This window comes from Haemorhous mexicanus, chromosome 4, assembly GCF_027477595.1.
Source record: "Haemorhous mexicanus isolate bHaeMex1 chromosome 4, bHaeMex1.pri, whole genome shotgun sequence".
NCBI classification, from domain to species: Eukaryota; Metazoa; Chordata; class Aves; order Passeriformes; family Fringillidae; genus Haemorhous; species Haemorhous mexicanus.
In genome coordinates, this window is record NC_082344.1 from 3,040,088 (window position 1) to 3,055,901 (window position 15,814).

A 15,814-nucleotide genomic window follows, 5' to 3' on the forward strand; every position below is an offset into this window, starting at 1 on the left:
GGAGAAATGACTCTCTCGCTGTTGTTTGTAGAGGCAATAATATTTAGGGCTGTATTTATTAGCTTATCTTGGCTGTTAAATGTTTATGGCTGTTGTTTATGGCCTGTGGAGCAGGGGAGGAAAGGAAAGAAGCCATCAAACAGATAGTGGGAGACCTTGTGAATGCTCAAGAGGTGATAAATAGAACAGTTTGTAAAGGCATTAAACATGTCAGGCTCTTCCCGGGAGACTCAATGAAGGGCAGCGGTCAGAGAGCCCACTCGGTTTTGAGCCTGACATTTGGATGGGCAAAATCTCCCTGAAAACTTCAACTGCAATGGAGTTCTCCAACTTGGCCTATGGAAAACATGCTTTTTTTTTTTTTTTGCTGCTGCTGCTGAAAGCATTTCAGTTTTGAGGACTTTGTTACAAGAGTGTTGCCTTTAATTCTGAATTTTCTTGGGTTACATTTGGAAGCAGAGAGGGATTTGCTCTGTTCGTCCCATTTGCTCTCTCCACCTCCTGCTCCATGTTTGGTCATGATAGCAGATGATGGGAGCCTGGGAAAATAGCACAGCTTCCACACCAAATTCCCTTTCCAGAAAAAAAGTAACCAGGCACCCTAAAGGAGGTCGGTTTTACTGCTGGTTACCTTGAGTTTCTCTATGGAGTGTGGCAAAACCCATGATGGGAAGAGGTTTAAAAGGAAACCAACGTGGCAAAGCACTGGTGAAATAAACAATGAGGGAGGGAGATTTTAAGAACATATTCTGTGAGAAGAAGTTATTCTAAAGCACAATTAAGCTAAGCAAATAATGAGAGGTAGAATTTTAAAAAGGCTGAAAATAACTGAAATGTTGAACTCCTTTGAAATGCTATAAGGTTTTGTTTCATCTTATATAACCCAATGAAGCAAATGTTTAAAAGATAGCTCAAAGCACTGCAAGAAGTTGTAAAGAATTGAGAGGGTTTAGGAAGAGAAAAAATGACGTGATGCTCTTCAACATGGTTTTAAACAGAAAATAAATTTTTTCGAGTTTCAGGCTGACTTTGCCTCTGCTGCTGGAGCTGCGAAATGCTGCACACCTGCAGAAAGCCTAAATACTTTCTCACAATGCTGATCAGAACCAGGGAATTTTCTAACATATTTACATAGCTGGGTAGTGTTACATTCCTTTTAAGGACATGATTTTCTTGTCTGATGCTCTTTGGTATCACACTCCTGTCTTTGAAGATGCATCATGAGCAGCAATGTACTTTTTTGAGTATGAATGTGTTTTCTTGGCTTAAGATCTCCATTAACTGTACTTAATGGAGATACTTATTCTGTCACAAGAATCATAGTGTTGGGACAAGTTTCATTTGGCTATCAAAATTAGGTTGGGCACAAAACCAGTTTTGTAAAGCTTTTTTACATTTTGGTTGGTTGTCGTTTTAGATGTCATTTTTTCCTCTTGCCTTCTTTCTAGTGAGTGTGGTGGTTTTGCTGCTCTCTTTTCACTGCTGCTGTGCAAGTGCTGATGCTGCAGCTTTTGGGAGGTCTGTCCTAATTAAGATTTAGTGACTAACTGGGTTTTGATGTTTGTCAAACCACATAGTAAATAACATCAAAGATAATTATAACAACACTGATTGAACATCCAGCTTTAGTCTGGCAAGGGAGATAAGAAACTTTAAACTGAAATTTTTCTTACTTGTATCAAATAGTAAAGCAAAAGTCCAGGAAGATAATATTTCATTTTCTGCCCCCAACTGTATTTGTATTTCTTATTTGCATATACATCTGAAGCTCCCTGTTATTGCTCTTAGCCTCCAAATGAAGGAAACCCTTCAGAGGGGAGCTGGATTGATACCTTTGAAAGAGTTTAGCTATTTGGGTTTATTTCAAGCCCAGTCTGTTTGCTGAGCCTTCCCCACTAACTTTAATGAGCTTTGCTTTGAAGTGTTTATGCAATGAGTAAGAACCCCAAACTGCAGACTTGAGCAGCCTGCTGCCTTAGCTGGGTTCTGGAAAGGTCTGCCTGGGATTCTTGTAACCCTCATTAAAACTCCAAGGAAGTTGGTTTGATTTCTGTCTGTCTTGGTGGAATTTATCCCTCCTCTGCCTACTACTAAATCATCTCTGCCAGACATGACTCATCTTTAGGATTCATAAATTAGCAAGTGAAAATATCTCTCTGAGCCACAGAGTATTCAGTAGAAGCCATTAAAAAAAAAAATTCCATCAGAAGATCCCCTTGACAGTCTCTCTGCAAACTTTATTCCAATGCAGTGTCCCTTGGGCACTTTCTGATTTAACCATCTGTGTGATATTGCTTCATGGAAGCACTAACATTTTTGGTATTTGAGCTTAATAGGTATTTGTTATTCATTTGCTGAAATTGCTAACCACGACCTGAGGAAGGGACAGAGTTTCTATAAACCTCTTGAAAAGCTGTTTAATCAAAAGTTGATCATTGCAGTTTTTTCAAGTATCACCACCAATATCTAGGGCACTCTCAAGTTATTGGGACACAGATTGGCCGAGGGATTTGGGCTGTTCTAAGCATTGCTTGTGGGGTTGGGAGCTCTACATGCTCTGCTGCAGGCTGCTGCACTGCCCAAACCTGAGGAAATCTTCACATAAGTGAGCAATGCACAGGTATTCATCCAAGTATGAGAAAGCTCAGTGTGAATTCCAAAGTACACTTCAGGAAAGCATGGCAAGAAAAGCCAGCCTGAGAGAACTGCAGGTAATGGGGAGACAGGACAAACAAGAGGGATCTGTTTTATTCTCAAGTGAGGTGATATGTGTATGGTGTAGAAAAATTCCTGATAGAAATGTTCCATTTCTTTAGGACCCCTGAATCAGACTCGGACACCAACTTACTTACCCAGGCAAATGTTCACTCACCAGCATCTAACTGTATAGCACCAAAAATCTATATTTAGGAGTCTAAATAAAAGTGGCCTGGATTTGAGAGTCAGCTCCACCTGAAGGTGCTTTAGCTCTGCAGAGGAGTCAATGAGTACTGGAGTTTAAACTCACTGAAAATGAGGCCACCTGGCAAGACAAGGGACATTCATCTTGTGCCTGGTGCAGCTTGTTTGGGTGCAATGGGAAGGAGGGAGGGAGGACAATGTTAAGAAAAAATAATCAATATATGGGGGGGGTTGGCTCTTTCCCTTGCTCCTTGCACCTCTAGGCTCCTGTCTAAAATGGTACCAGGCAGTTTTTTAGCAGCTCAAAACCTGTTTTTAGGAGCTGGCGAGGGAGGAATGATATCAGGTCTGAGCCCTGGGGTTTCCACTGAGCTGTATGAGGAGTGCCTGAGGAGCCAAGCTCATGGAAAAAAGAGAAAAAATGAACGAGATCAGTTTTTTCTACCCTCACAGGTTAGTTTCAGCCTCAGACATGTCTCAGGAGGACCTGGCTTCAGGCTGGGAAACAATAGGGAGCTGGAATTAATGCATTTCCCAGGAAATTGTTGCAGGTACAGTTGTAGCTGGAAATTAGCAGAAGACATTTTTCTCCTCTCTTCTTAAAGTGCTTGTTACCTCTGAGCAAGTGGTCCTGGGTTTGATTTCCCAACTTGATCTCCTTCCCTTCCTCCCTCCCTCCTCCTTGTTAGCCAGCACATCCAAAAACAGAAAGAAGGTACCTACGGGGTTCAGGAGAATGGTGAGGAACAGTTCCCCTCCTCGGATACTTTTGTCCAGCTCCTGAGGACCACCAGGATATTCCTTGTAAAAAATAGTGTGAGTGAAAAGGCCACAGGTCTGTCGAGGGAGCACCTGGGAACAGAGGAACAGCAGCTTACACAGGTATTGCAGTGCCATAATCGACCTGGGGAAGGACTTTGGTTTCCCTTAATTCAATTCAATATTTTATATTTTTTTACTCAGTTAAAACAACAACCAAAACCTGCATTTGTAGAGTATTTGGGTGCATGTGTAAAAACACTGCTGATTTTGAGTCTGTTCCAGCAGTAATTGGCTCTGCAGGTATTTGATTTTGAGACACTCCCTCTGCCTTGTCTGCCTTGTTTAGGGGATCACAATTTGCACTTGGTATGCACAGGCAATATTCAGAGCAGCTTTTGGGACTTGAAACCACCCCTTGGAATATTTGTCAGTTCACTTTAGCACACCCAGCCTAGAGGTTTGCAGCTGCCTGGTAGGACAAGCCAAAGGGCTTGCTAAGTTTTCCTGTCCTCTGCACTTTTAAGTGCTTCTGTCCCCCCTGGGTGAGGGGTGTAGGAGTCAGGCAGGTGTCCCAGTCCTGCCTCTGGGAATTTCAGGGGCAGAGCTGAAACTTCAGCCTTGCAGAAGTGCTGGAGGAGATTACTTACACCTGTTCACCTTCCCAGGTGCTGGGTTTCTAATCCTTTCATGCATAAAGATGAAGCAGAGCTGGGAACAGAGGTCTTAGGCAGTTTAATGATTTCACAGACTGCTGCCACGACTGGCTTGGCAGTCGATGGGCCACGAGCTCATTTAATTTCTGAGGAATACTTCTGCAGTTGCCTGAGTCTGTGTGACTTTTGTTCCCCTCTTTAAAACTGCCGAACAAATGCACTCTTTGGGCATCCTTACAGCTGCTGGGTCCCAGGGAATTTTAAGGATGCTGACAAGCGTGAGGCCTCGAGGTCAAGCAGCCCCCTCTGGAGTCCCTGCAGTAGTATTGCTATGAACATGGAAATGCAGTGTACCATGATGCCATTGTGGATGAAGCCCCGTCTGTACCGTGCAGGCTTCAGGTGCGGGTACTCCTCTGTGCTGGTCACACGGATGTGCCACACCTTCTTCCAGGCCTCGTAGAGCTGCACGTGCACCGGGTACACCCCCGAGTGGTGCGGAGCCACCGCGTAGCCCATGCCCGTGGGGATGCCGTGCTCCTGCAGGGTGGGGCACCACAGGGATGGACAAGTTAGGGACACATGGAAAACACCCATGTCGTTATTCAAAGCTTTATTCCTGCCCGCAGTGGCACTGGAGAAGCTGCTGTCCCTAGACAGACTTGTACCTACTGTAGCACGAGCTGGAGGGAACTGGCATTACAGCTGGGTGACTGCAGTGAGGAGTAATCCTCCTGGATTATGTTCCTTTGCTGTTGCATGGGATGGATTTGCCTCTTGTTCTGTTACATATTGCACATAGTTTAATGAGCATCCTACCTGTCTGGTTCATCTAGTGAACCAATGCTGCTTATTTACTAAGCTAGTAAACAGATGGAAAAAAATGTTGCAGTGACATATGTGGGGTTGTGTTTCCTAGTTCTGGCACAGGAGAAAGATTCCTTCCTAGTTTAAGAAATAATTATTCTGCCTATCTTCTGAACCTCATTTTTTCCCATGGTATTAGGATATAGCAAAAAATAGCTAGGACTACTTTTATATTTTATCAATATTTATATTTAGCTCCATTTCTATATGGGAATATGTGCATGTTCATCATATAATCTATAGTTTATCTTGCAAATTTCTTCCAAAGACACAAATTCATCTTGCTCCCAGTACTACCAGACACGTCAGCTCTTTTCTGCTCCTTTAAAACTGATCTGCAGAGGGAAATGGCTAAAATATGAGATGATTATTTCATGGGGTTTTTTTGTCCTTCCTTTTGCCCACATTATCCATTGATTAATTCCAGGAACAGCAGGTTCTGCTGGGCATCCTCAAGTACTTTACAAAGAAAGGGTTTTGATTCATTGGCAAAAATTAGGTTAAATCTGTAGGGAACACTCTTTCCTACATCACATAATGCAACCACTTTAAATTCTCCACTCCTGATAGTCAAGACCTCCGGTTACAGACCGAGCCTGCAAAAGAGAAACTCAAACTCTGTTTTGTAATTTACTGAGAATAAAATGTAATTTCAGTTTATTAATGCTGTTACCTACTTGAGAGCCATGAGTCAGTTTAAGGGTGGAATGAGGGATAGATCTTTAATGACAGAGGGTAAATCACCCTGTTCTCTATTTTTTTTTTTTTTTTTTTTTGTTGCCATGGACAAAGTAAAAAGCTGTATTAAAAGATCTCTTTGAATCTGGCCATTTATTGCCATGCCTGGGAGGTCTGTGATGCTCAGGCTGTCAAACTGTTAACCTAAATATCCTGTCTCAGCTTTTATGTACAAATCTTCACCAAAAGTGGGGTAGGGAGTACAGAGAAACAGAGATTTCAGGCAAATGTGTCCTGGGGCTGACAATGAACCCTGCTCTGGATGATTTATCCCAAAGTAGGGATCTGGATGAATATGTGTAAGATCCTGTTTATCTCCTGACCATTTGATGCTGGAATTGCCATAGCAACAGAATGCTGAAATGGTGATCTGCCATTCACAAATAAAATCAGGCAGTTTTTCAGGAGTTCTCAACATAAAACACAAGTAAGCCTCTGAATAAAACCTGCTCACTACATAGCTCATCACAGAAATACATCAGATACCCAGATAGCCAATATGGAGGTAAGAAGAAACAACTATCAAATAATTCTGTTTTCTTTGGGCAGTTCCATTTGCAGTTTCCCTGGGAAGATTAAATACTGTGTGTCCCTTTTTAGTGGTTTTTCTGTGGCACTTTTCTTCTTTTCCTCTCATTTTGTTATTAAACTTACTTTGGGAGTGAAAACTCATGTGTTAAAGGAGGAGTATACTGGTGTGTCAAGATATAAGGAATACCTGTACTGAGCATTTTTCTTGTGCATTCTAAGGAGCATTTTCCTGGTTTTTGCATTGAAAATGTACATGGGGTTTTTTAATTTCAAAATTTGTGCTTGTTGGTTTAGTTTGGAATGTAGGTATGATTTGCCACTGTCAGAGAAAACAAGAATGCAAACTTTTAATAAATGTTATGTCTACTGTAGGTCTTTGCACACAGTCAGTCAAGGTGCAGGTGTGAAGGCTTTTATTAGGTGAAAAAGCTAAATACAGCCTCAGCTAAGTTTGCCCAACCTTTTGGCTTTGTCTGATAGCAGGTGATGCAGCAAATGAGTATTTCAGAAGAAAATAAGGTGAGGCAGAGTAAATCTCATCCTGCTGCAGAGGATGATGTTATCCTATATTCCCAGCCCATTTTTAGAGGCAGTGGGCCGCTCTCCTTCCCCACATGAAGTACAGATATTAATAATGGGACAAATGAGGCTCTTTTCATCACATGAAGATGCTTTGCCTTGGCTCTGTGGTCCCTGGGCCCTCCCATTGTTGGGATTTAATTGGTGTATGAAAAGCTCCTGCTGTACTTGTGGTTTGAGCAGCTCAAGAGGTGCAGGCAGAGGAAGTGCTAATGTGCATCTGCATTTGGTTGTGAGCAGGAGGTGGGAGCCAAGGAGTGCTGCTAGACAGGTTCTCAATTGATTTGTTTGGTTGTACATCTTTGTTTCTTCTTCCTGTCAGCTCACAGCTGCCTCGTCCAGCCAGTGACAGTTTCTGCCCTGTCTCTGCTGTGCTTTGGGCTTTGTACTCACAAATGAGCACAGAAGATAATCACTGAGCAAACAGACCAGGGGATGGAATAAAGAGCTACAGGCTTTGGATTAGATACATTCTACTTGTTTTTGTCAGATAAGGATGTACAAAGGGAGAGGTGCACTATCTTGTAGTTGATGGCAGGGAAAACTTGGTTTGCTTTATTTTTGGAATATATGCTATCAGAGACTTCCCCTTGAGCAATTTTTTGCCTCTCTGTGTATCCATTGCATTGCCTATAAACAGAGAGAATAATACTTGAGGAATTACCAGTTTGTAAAATTTAATCTGAGATTTTGTTCATTAGTGTTTTTAAATGATTTTGGAATCCTCTGATAGAGAAAAAAACCCAAACCACAAAACATGATCAACTCAAACCCAACTGATAATCCAGATAATTCTAATTTTCCACTTCCTTAGGCAGGCCCTAGAACACACCATCCATATTTCCATAAAGAGGATGACATTGGGATGGCAAAGCTTTGGGTAGCCTGTGACTTGAGCACAGTTAAAATCTCTCTTGTTCCTCTGAGGCTGAGGATCTTATCCTTGATGAGAGATTTGGCAGTGAGAACTTTGGGAATGGGGCCATGGATGTACAGCTGTGGGCCCATCACTCAGGTACACATGGATAAGGATTTTGCCAGGCAAAACTTCCCCTGCTGCCTGCCAGATCCAGAGCAATGGGACAATGACATTTATTGCAGGATGTGAGCAAGTTTCTTTCTCTCACCATGTAGGCAGTGGAAAGGATAAATATCTCAGGGATGCATGGAACAATTTGGAGGGCTCTGGGTGAAGGCAGTCTCCTGGTTCCCAAGCAATGTACGTGGAAGGGAATCCTTGAAGGCAGATGCACAGAGGTGTCCATATCTGCACTGAGATCAAGGCAATTAGATACCTAATTAGCAATTAGTTCTGTGTGCACAGGACTGTTTAGGTACCTGATTTCTATCTGTGTGCTGTGACTGAGCTGTTTCAGGCAGGCTGCAATTGTAAGCTCCCATTTTACAGAGCCTTGTTAGGAGGAGTGGATAAAGCCATGTGAAACAGAGCCAAGGCTTTTATCTACCAGCCAGAGGAGACAAAAGGTCTTAATAAACAGAACTTTTGGGTGTTATTTGGCATCTTCAGCAACCTTGAGTATTATTCTTGGATATAATGGTGTGCTCTCCCTTGCTGAAAACCCTGTTACTTCCTTAGCCATGTTTAAAAAAAGTGAACAAAGAAATAGCACATTGGGTGAGGAATTAATGTGATCACACTTCCAAACAATTACTGCAGCTTTTCTTCCAGAAGCTGACACAAAGTGTCACTTGCATGTGCAGCCAAAACTGGAGGTGGGGAGATGTGGCCAGTAAATGAGAAACGCTGGAGAAAATGGCACCAGCATCAAGCTGTGCTCTCCTGAGTATAACATTAAATAAAGATAGTGGACAACAAACAAAACAAGTGTAACATCAAGCAAATGTTCCATGTGTTGTTCCAGATGTCTAATTTAAATTTGGATCCACCTTGTGACATCAAAGAATAATGGGAAGAGGTTTGCTTTAACTTGGAGGGCTTAGAGAAGTGCAGCTGCAGAACAGGGAGTTTGTTTCTCAAAGAGGACACAATGCTGAGGATGAGACAGCCAGGGAGGAATGAAACCACTCTGAAGTCATGGCTGGGACCTCTCTGATAGCTATCAGGGAGGCTGTCATAGAGGGAAGATGAATTTCTCCCACAAGAGAGAATTTCAGAGGAAGCCTTTTGAAAAGAAATGTTCTCATAAGTAAATGGTACAGCTCATATAGATTCAAGGTCAAGGGGTTGATACAACCCCTGTTGAAATGTTAGCAGGAAATAAAAGTGTAATAACAGCAGCTTTTCACTGACATCAGCTCCTTATTTATAGGCACCCTGAGGAGTCTCTACCCTTCAGGACACAGGCTTTATCTTTCTGGAGTGGAAGTTACAAACAGATTCCATTACCAGCTCTGTTTTCAGGCTATGCTATAGATTTTACTCCCAAAGGTGGCTTGACCTGGGTGACTCCATGCTTCCTGAAAATACTAGGAGAATTTCCCCAGAGGTTTAAAGATGAAGGGGCTGTGTATTTTTGAGATATGGATTGTTTAAAAAATTACTCTTGCATTTAAAGTCTCAGCTCTGTTTGGGTCTCTGGGCCAGGCTGCACAAAAGGCATGAACAGGCTGTGCCAGGAATGAGGCTGACAGGGAAGCAGAAGTGTAGAAAGGAAAAGAAGCCATCCTTCCAAGCAGGAGATGGGAAGGGGGGGAAGTCTGGCATAATGAGTAAACAGTTAAGCCATTTTTAATTAATTTTCTTTAAAGGTTGGTAGGAAAACATTTCCATAAACAAGGGAATAACTTGCTCCCAACTGCTTGTTCAGGCATTTGCCTCTGCCTTTTTCCTGATGTGCCTTGGCTCATGTGAGGGATGGGAGGAAGGGGCTTGGCCTTTTAGAGCTGGGGAGGGCTGGGGAATTGCTGTTCCCAAAGCAGCTGAGAAAGGCCCACTGTGTCCCTCAGCTGTGAGCAGCTCTGGTTGCTTGGCATTTCTGTGCCTGCCCAAGGACCACACAGTGTCTTTCCAAAGCCAGCATTTATGGATTTCAGGTTCTCTTTGTCATGTGCAATAAACCAGCAGAATTATCCTGAAAAGGCTGTAAATAGTACGAGTACTATGAGGTCTGGGCAAGGGGGAGGGTGGCTCATGGAAGTTCAGAGCACAAATGAGGAAAAGGGAAGCACAATTATCTGTCAATATTAGCAAAAGGTTAGTGATGCAAAGAGCATTTTTCAAGGAGGTCATTAAAAAGGCCCAGTGAAACCCAGCAGCTTCACTTGTTGGCTCTGTCAGCATCAAGATTTCTCCCAAACCACACACCAGGTTCAGGGTTCACTGCAGCTTCCTCTGTGCCTTGCTGAGGATATTTGCAGCGGAGTTACCAAGCTGATAACCTGTGCACAAGCTGCTGCCTAAAGCTTAGAGAGCCAGCTGCTGTCTGCTGTGTGTTCACTGATTCTGATCCCCATGGTCCTGCCAGGGTGCTCAGGGCAGGGCTGCTCCCTCTGCAGAGAGCCTGTGTCAATGGGAAAGGCTAAGACAAAATTCAGTTGGAGTCACAAACAGGATGGGTTTGGGATGAGTTTCTAACCTCACTGCCTCTGTTTGCATGCCTGAGGAAATATCCAGGTATTGGACAGACAAGCATGAAACCAGTGGGGAAGGCATGGCCACGGTTGTGAAGGCATCCCAGGAAATCTCTTGGGAACTCTTACCATTGCAAACTCTTTGTTGAGGATCATCTGCTCCACCAGTGAGGACTCGTTGTGGAAGAGGTGTGGCTGCATGTGACTCCACATGTGGGGAAACCACCAGAACTCATCCACAGATCTCAGCAGCAGGTCATCGCCCTCATCCTCCTCCTCAGTCCCTGCAGAGGGAAGAAAGGGACAAAAATGTTACTAAAAAGCAAAAAAGGCCCATAATTGCTTTTTAAACACAGAAGGGTCTGCTGAAAACCCTGGTGTCCTTGGCTTGTCTCACTGTGGTACTGTTGTGTGTATAAACTGTGGGAATATTAAATATAAAGAGTAGGACTTATTTTTTTAACTTATATGATCTTAAAAACCACTCCCTCCCCAAGTTTTCTCTATTTGCTTTATTTTAATGCCACACTATCTCTTCATCCCCATAACCCAGCAGCTTGGATTTAACATGACAAAACAGTGTCAGCAATGTTAATGCTGTTTTCCAGGTCTTTGGTAAGCTGGACAAATGATGATGTTTGGGATTAAAGAAAAGGTATCAGTTATTTTCCATTTTGTCCTGATAATGTCCCTGTTAAACACAAAATACTCTCCATAAAGGCAACATATGGATAAAAATGAAATCTTATCAATGCTTTCCCTCTTTTCTCCTTTTAACTACCACTTTATTAGCCTTGGTTAATTGAAATCTGATAATTTCTGGTAAAATGTGGAACAAGTTTTACAATACAATTAGGTGGAAAGCATGAGGCTGTAATGGTAAAAGGCTTCCAAATATTTCTTAGGGTTCAGTATTCCGTTTTGGCCAGATTTAATCTTGAAGGAAACCCAATAACAACCTCCTGTGTAAGTGAAGGGTATCTTCTTCAGACAGAAGTGAGGATATGTGGCTGTAACAAAGAAAACCTTCCATTTGAGAGAGGACACAGTGCTGCTCCCACCATCTGCACACACACCTGCCCTGCTTTTCCAGCCTGGAAACGCACAGTGACATTCCAATAGCTTCACCTTCAAACTACCCAACAAGCTGTGTTTTTAGCACATTTACTTGGTGTTATTTGCCATTTATTTTGCTTCAGTTTAAGAAATAATTGCCAAAATCAGTCTCCTGATGCAAACACAGAGATCCTGTCTTCTTACAGGCCCTTTAATGTTTTGCAAAACTCAGTGGAAGCAAATGCTCCATGGATGTCACAGTTTACTTGGCAGGAACATCCAGAGATGCCTGTTCAGTGCCTGCACTTCAGCTCTTGGCTTTTATTTTCCATTTCTGCAGTGGTTTTTGAAGAATGCCACTACACAAGGAGAGCAGTACTTTGAAACTTTCTCCCAGAGTCACTGAATCCCTTTGCTCCCCTCTTTGCAGCACTCTGCAAGTTCTAAGGAAGTTGCTCCTGCTGATGGGAGTGCTGCTGGAAAAAGAAAACTACCTTGTTTACTGGAGAATTCCATACTGAAAAGCAAAGTCTGGTGGCTGCTCCCTCTGTGCCCTGCATTTTGGGAGTGACTGCTGGCTGGCTTTGGGCTATGTGCTTCATTTGCAGTCACTCAGGAATGGGCAAGGGAAGAAACTTAACCCAGGCTTTCAAAATGGGACAGAGCAGGGAGAAAATGGAGTTTGTGAGGCAGCTGAGGATCTCTTTGATTATCCCAAGTTAGGGATGGAGAGGAAACAAGTGGGTATTTGAAATACATAAAGAACTACAATCAGAGATGGTAGATTTAGGTCAAAGTATAATTTAGTGCCTTATTAATGTCTGAAATAGAGTGTGGTTCTTGAAATAAATCCTACTTTTGCCCATTAATTTCTTTGTAAATTTAGATATACACCTAATGAAACCTTGCACTTCTTTTACTATAACAAAAAACAAGATGAAGCATAATGCTTTCCATTTTAAAAAATAACCCCATCCTGTAATGCCAGAGGTGAGGCAGAAAGGCTGGAGTTTAACCTCAGGACTGGCATTGCTTATGAGGTTAAATATTCTCGCAAACCTTAGAAAAGAATGTTGTTTCCTTTTATGAATTCTTAGGTAGTGTTATTTCCAAAGAAATGCCATGCAAAGTTTGAATGGAGCATTTGGTGGGTGCTTATATTGTTTAAGTATTTCTGCCCAACCCCTTATTCTGAGTACTGGAAGCTAAACAAGGGGTCTTGAGGTTTTAATTTCTTGTACAATCAACATCTTTTCTGCAACTGTCTTCATTTAAAAGTGACATCTGGAAAATGAACAAAACTATGAACAGGGTGAATGTGTGTCTGCTTTGAGTGCACTGCACACAGGTCATAATCCAAAGCTTGTTTGTGCATAGTATTGAACCCTGTGTTTTAAAACTATTACTGTAGTAATATGGTTGGAAGCTGCTACCAATAATCTTGTACATCTACAATGCAAATCCTGAGAATGTGTTAATTTCAACTGCTGCAGCATGAACAAGTGGTAAGTGTTTGTTAAAGCTGCAGAACTAACAGGATCTGCTCATTCTCTCTGATAATGGCGTTAAGGCAGTGCAGGGTTTACCAGTTAACTGTTACCACAGGAAAATATGTAACAGGTGAATCTGCTAACACATCCCCACACTCATCTCCCTCTTGTAGCTTTAAAATGATCCAAGTTTTGGAAGGGGAACTCAATGCCACACTAAGGAAGTTGAGTACCTGCTAGTAAAAGCTTCTGTGGGTCAGCAAGCCGTGTGTACAGTAATTAAAGAACATCTCTCCAGGCTTTATTTATAATGAGTCAATAAAGAGCATATTGCATGGAGAATATGCTGCAAGCTTTCCAGGAAGCTGAGATGAGAAAGGGCCATCCCGACCCTGTAAATCAAGTGCTCTGTTAAAAACCCAGCTGCATCCAGGCCTCTTCATGGAGCCAAGGACATGCTTCAGCTTGGGAAGTACTTCTGGGCTATTGTGAGGAGCCTTGAGAGCCTGAGGAGCATGGGCATGCACACATATCCTCCTCTTTTCTCTCTCTACAGCAGTAGCAGCTCTGAAATTGGTCAGCATTGTATCAGAAAACCCGTGACAACATGGGGGCTGTTGGGATGAAGGAAAGAAGGAAAAGGCAGGTCAGGGAGTGGTGTTTTCACAAAGGCTGCATGTTCTCTGCCAGCCCCTATCATATTATAATATTATTAGTAATACCATCTCTTCCTCCATCTGCTCCCCTCCATGGATCACCTTCCTCCACAGTGGACCTGAGTTTTTGATACCAGCTGTGCTCTGGAGATGACCAGAGTCCAGCAGCTTCCTGCTTTAGGGCAGCTCAGAGCCTCAGGCTGCTGTTGTTTCTTTTGCTGCCTTGCAGGTGTGCCCAGCTCATCCCCAGCAGGAGCTGCACAGGCAGGTCAGTGTGAAGTGCTGTGTGTGTAGTTCTGGCTCCAGAGCTGCTCTCTGACCACAGGTCTGCCACTGCCTTGTTATATGACTGCAGACAAGGAATTCCATCTCTGCCTGCCTCTCATTTTTCCCAGCCTGTATCTTTGGTCCAGGAGGTTTCCTGGGCAGCAGTGGCTCAGCATGAAGTGTTTGCAGAAGGGGAGAACAGCCTGGACTTAGTGACACCTGGTTTTGCCTTCTCTCTACTCATCCAGCTGCCTCACAGTCTAGGAAAGCAGGGACTGCCTTATTCTTAGGTTTTAAACTCACCCGCCCATCCTCTTGCTGCTTTCTCCCAAGCTCCAGAAAAGTTTCCCTGGCCCCACTCAGTGAGTGTGGCTGGATGGGCTGACAGCTGAGGATTTTGGAGCTGGTCTCCAGAGCAGGAAGGGTTATGGGGTTTGGGAAGAAGGACAGGAGGTTCTCCCTTGCAGGGAGTCTCTTCTTGCCTCAGTAGCACTAAGGAGCAGCACAGCTCAGTGCAGCAAAGAGGGAAGCCAGAGTGGAGGTGCAGCAAAGGAAAAGACAAAAGAGGAGGAAACGAAATAACATTTTTAAAAAGGGGTATTGTGCTGTGAAGAAATGGAGCAAAAAGGAGAAAGGAGTCGCAAGGAGGAGGAGGTGTGGAAGTGCCTCATCTTCCACAGAAGCACAGGTTTCAATACAAATTTCTTTTCATCATGTTTTCCTTCATTATCCCTCCTGATTTGCAGATTACTGAGACAGATTTCCTTCACAGGTACAACAAAATCTGGTGCATCCCATTGAAACACTTCTGGCTTCTCAGAGGTACTGAGACACGATTTTCCCAATCTTTTATATTTCATCATACCTGTCACACCTGAAAAACCTTCCTCTGTCTCCTGAGGAATCAGAGACATCTCTGCAACCACTTTGCCTCCTTTATAACTCTAACATTTACCACCACACATCTTTCAGGAAAACACCAAGGGCATCCTTGTGTACCTGAGCAGCTCATCCAGAGTGTGTCTTTACCCCTTTGGACACAGAAATGGTGGAACATGTATTTCCCACTGAGTCACTGATTATTTAGAAAGGGAATGTTTAAAGCTAGATTTAAAATTCTGCCACCTATTTAACTGCATGAAGTTCCTTCTTACCTGTGTGGTAAAATTTTCCTGAAAATCCAAGGTTGAAGGTAAAATTTGCAACCTGAGTGCGCAGTAAATTTTGAGTCTCTAGTAAAGCCTGAAATAAATAAGAAATTAACATGGATTTAGAAAAGTTAATATTATTTTGGGCTCACCTCTTTTTATAGGACTATTACAGAAAGCTTAATTTGTTCCATGAGGGTTTGATGGGCTAGAAAAGGTAAGTGGGAGTGCCTGAGTGTCCAAGGAGGTGATGGTTCTGTGGCTTGGCCCAGGATATTATCCACTGGGGCAGTGATCCATGGCAGGACTCAAATCCAGCCTCTCAGAGGCAGCAATATACGGAGTCACCCGTGTTCTGGGTTATTAGTGAAGCTTGAGAAAATGTGCTTAAACCCCAAAATAAAATTAGGAATACTACTCATCATCTAGGCATGAAGGTGTTGGGATTTACTTACCTGCAGGACCATTTTAGGCTGTGTCTGAATAACAAATTCAGGCTTAAGTGTGAATGAGCAAAGCTGCAGGTTTGGCCTGTGGTAGAAGCTGTGTCCGTGTCATAAATGCATTTTTAGTTTAATTAGTGTTTATTTTTATTCTCTCCTCCAAGCTAAGCC

General features: G+C 43.0%; 1 protein-coding gene across 3 annotated transcripts in view; it reads right to left on the reverse strand.

The window, feature by feature from the left end:
- Positions 1-15,814, reverse strand: part of NDST4 (N-deacetylase and N-sulfotransferase 4) — a 105,273-nt gene that overhangs the window by 18,457 nt on the left and 71,002 nt on the right. For all 3 annotated transcript variants that reach the window (XM_059843676.1, XM_059843675.1, XM_059843674.1), the window contains 4 exons: positions 15,207-15,294; positions 10,713-10,867; positions 4,671-4,856; positions 3,625-3,753 (listed from right to left, as the gene is read on the reverse strand). In XM_059843676.1, coding sequence (XP_059699659.1) covers positions 3,625-3,753; positions 4,671-4,856; positions 10,713-10,867; positions 15,207-15,294 — 558 coding nt within the window. The remainder of the gene's footprint in view (positions 1-3,624; positions 3,754-4,670; positions 4,857-10,712; positions 10,868-15,206; positions 15,295-15,814) is intronic.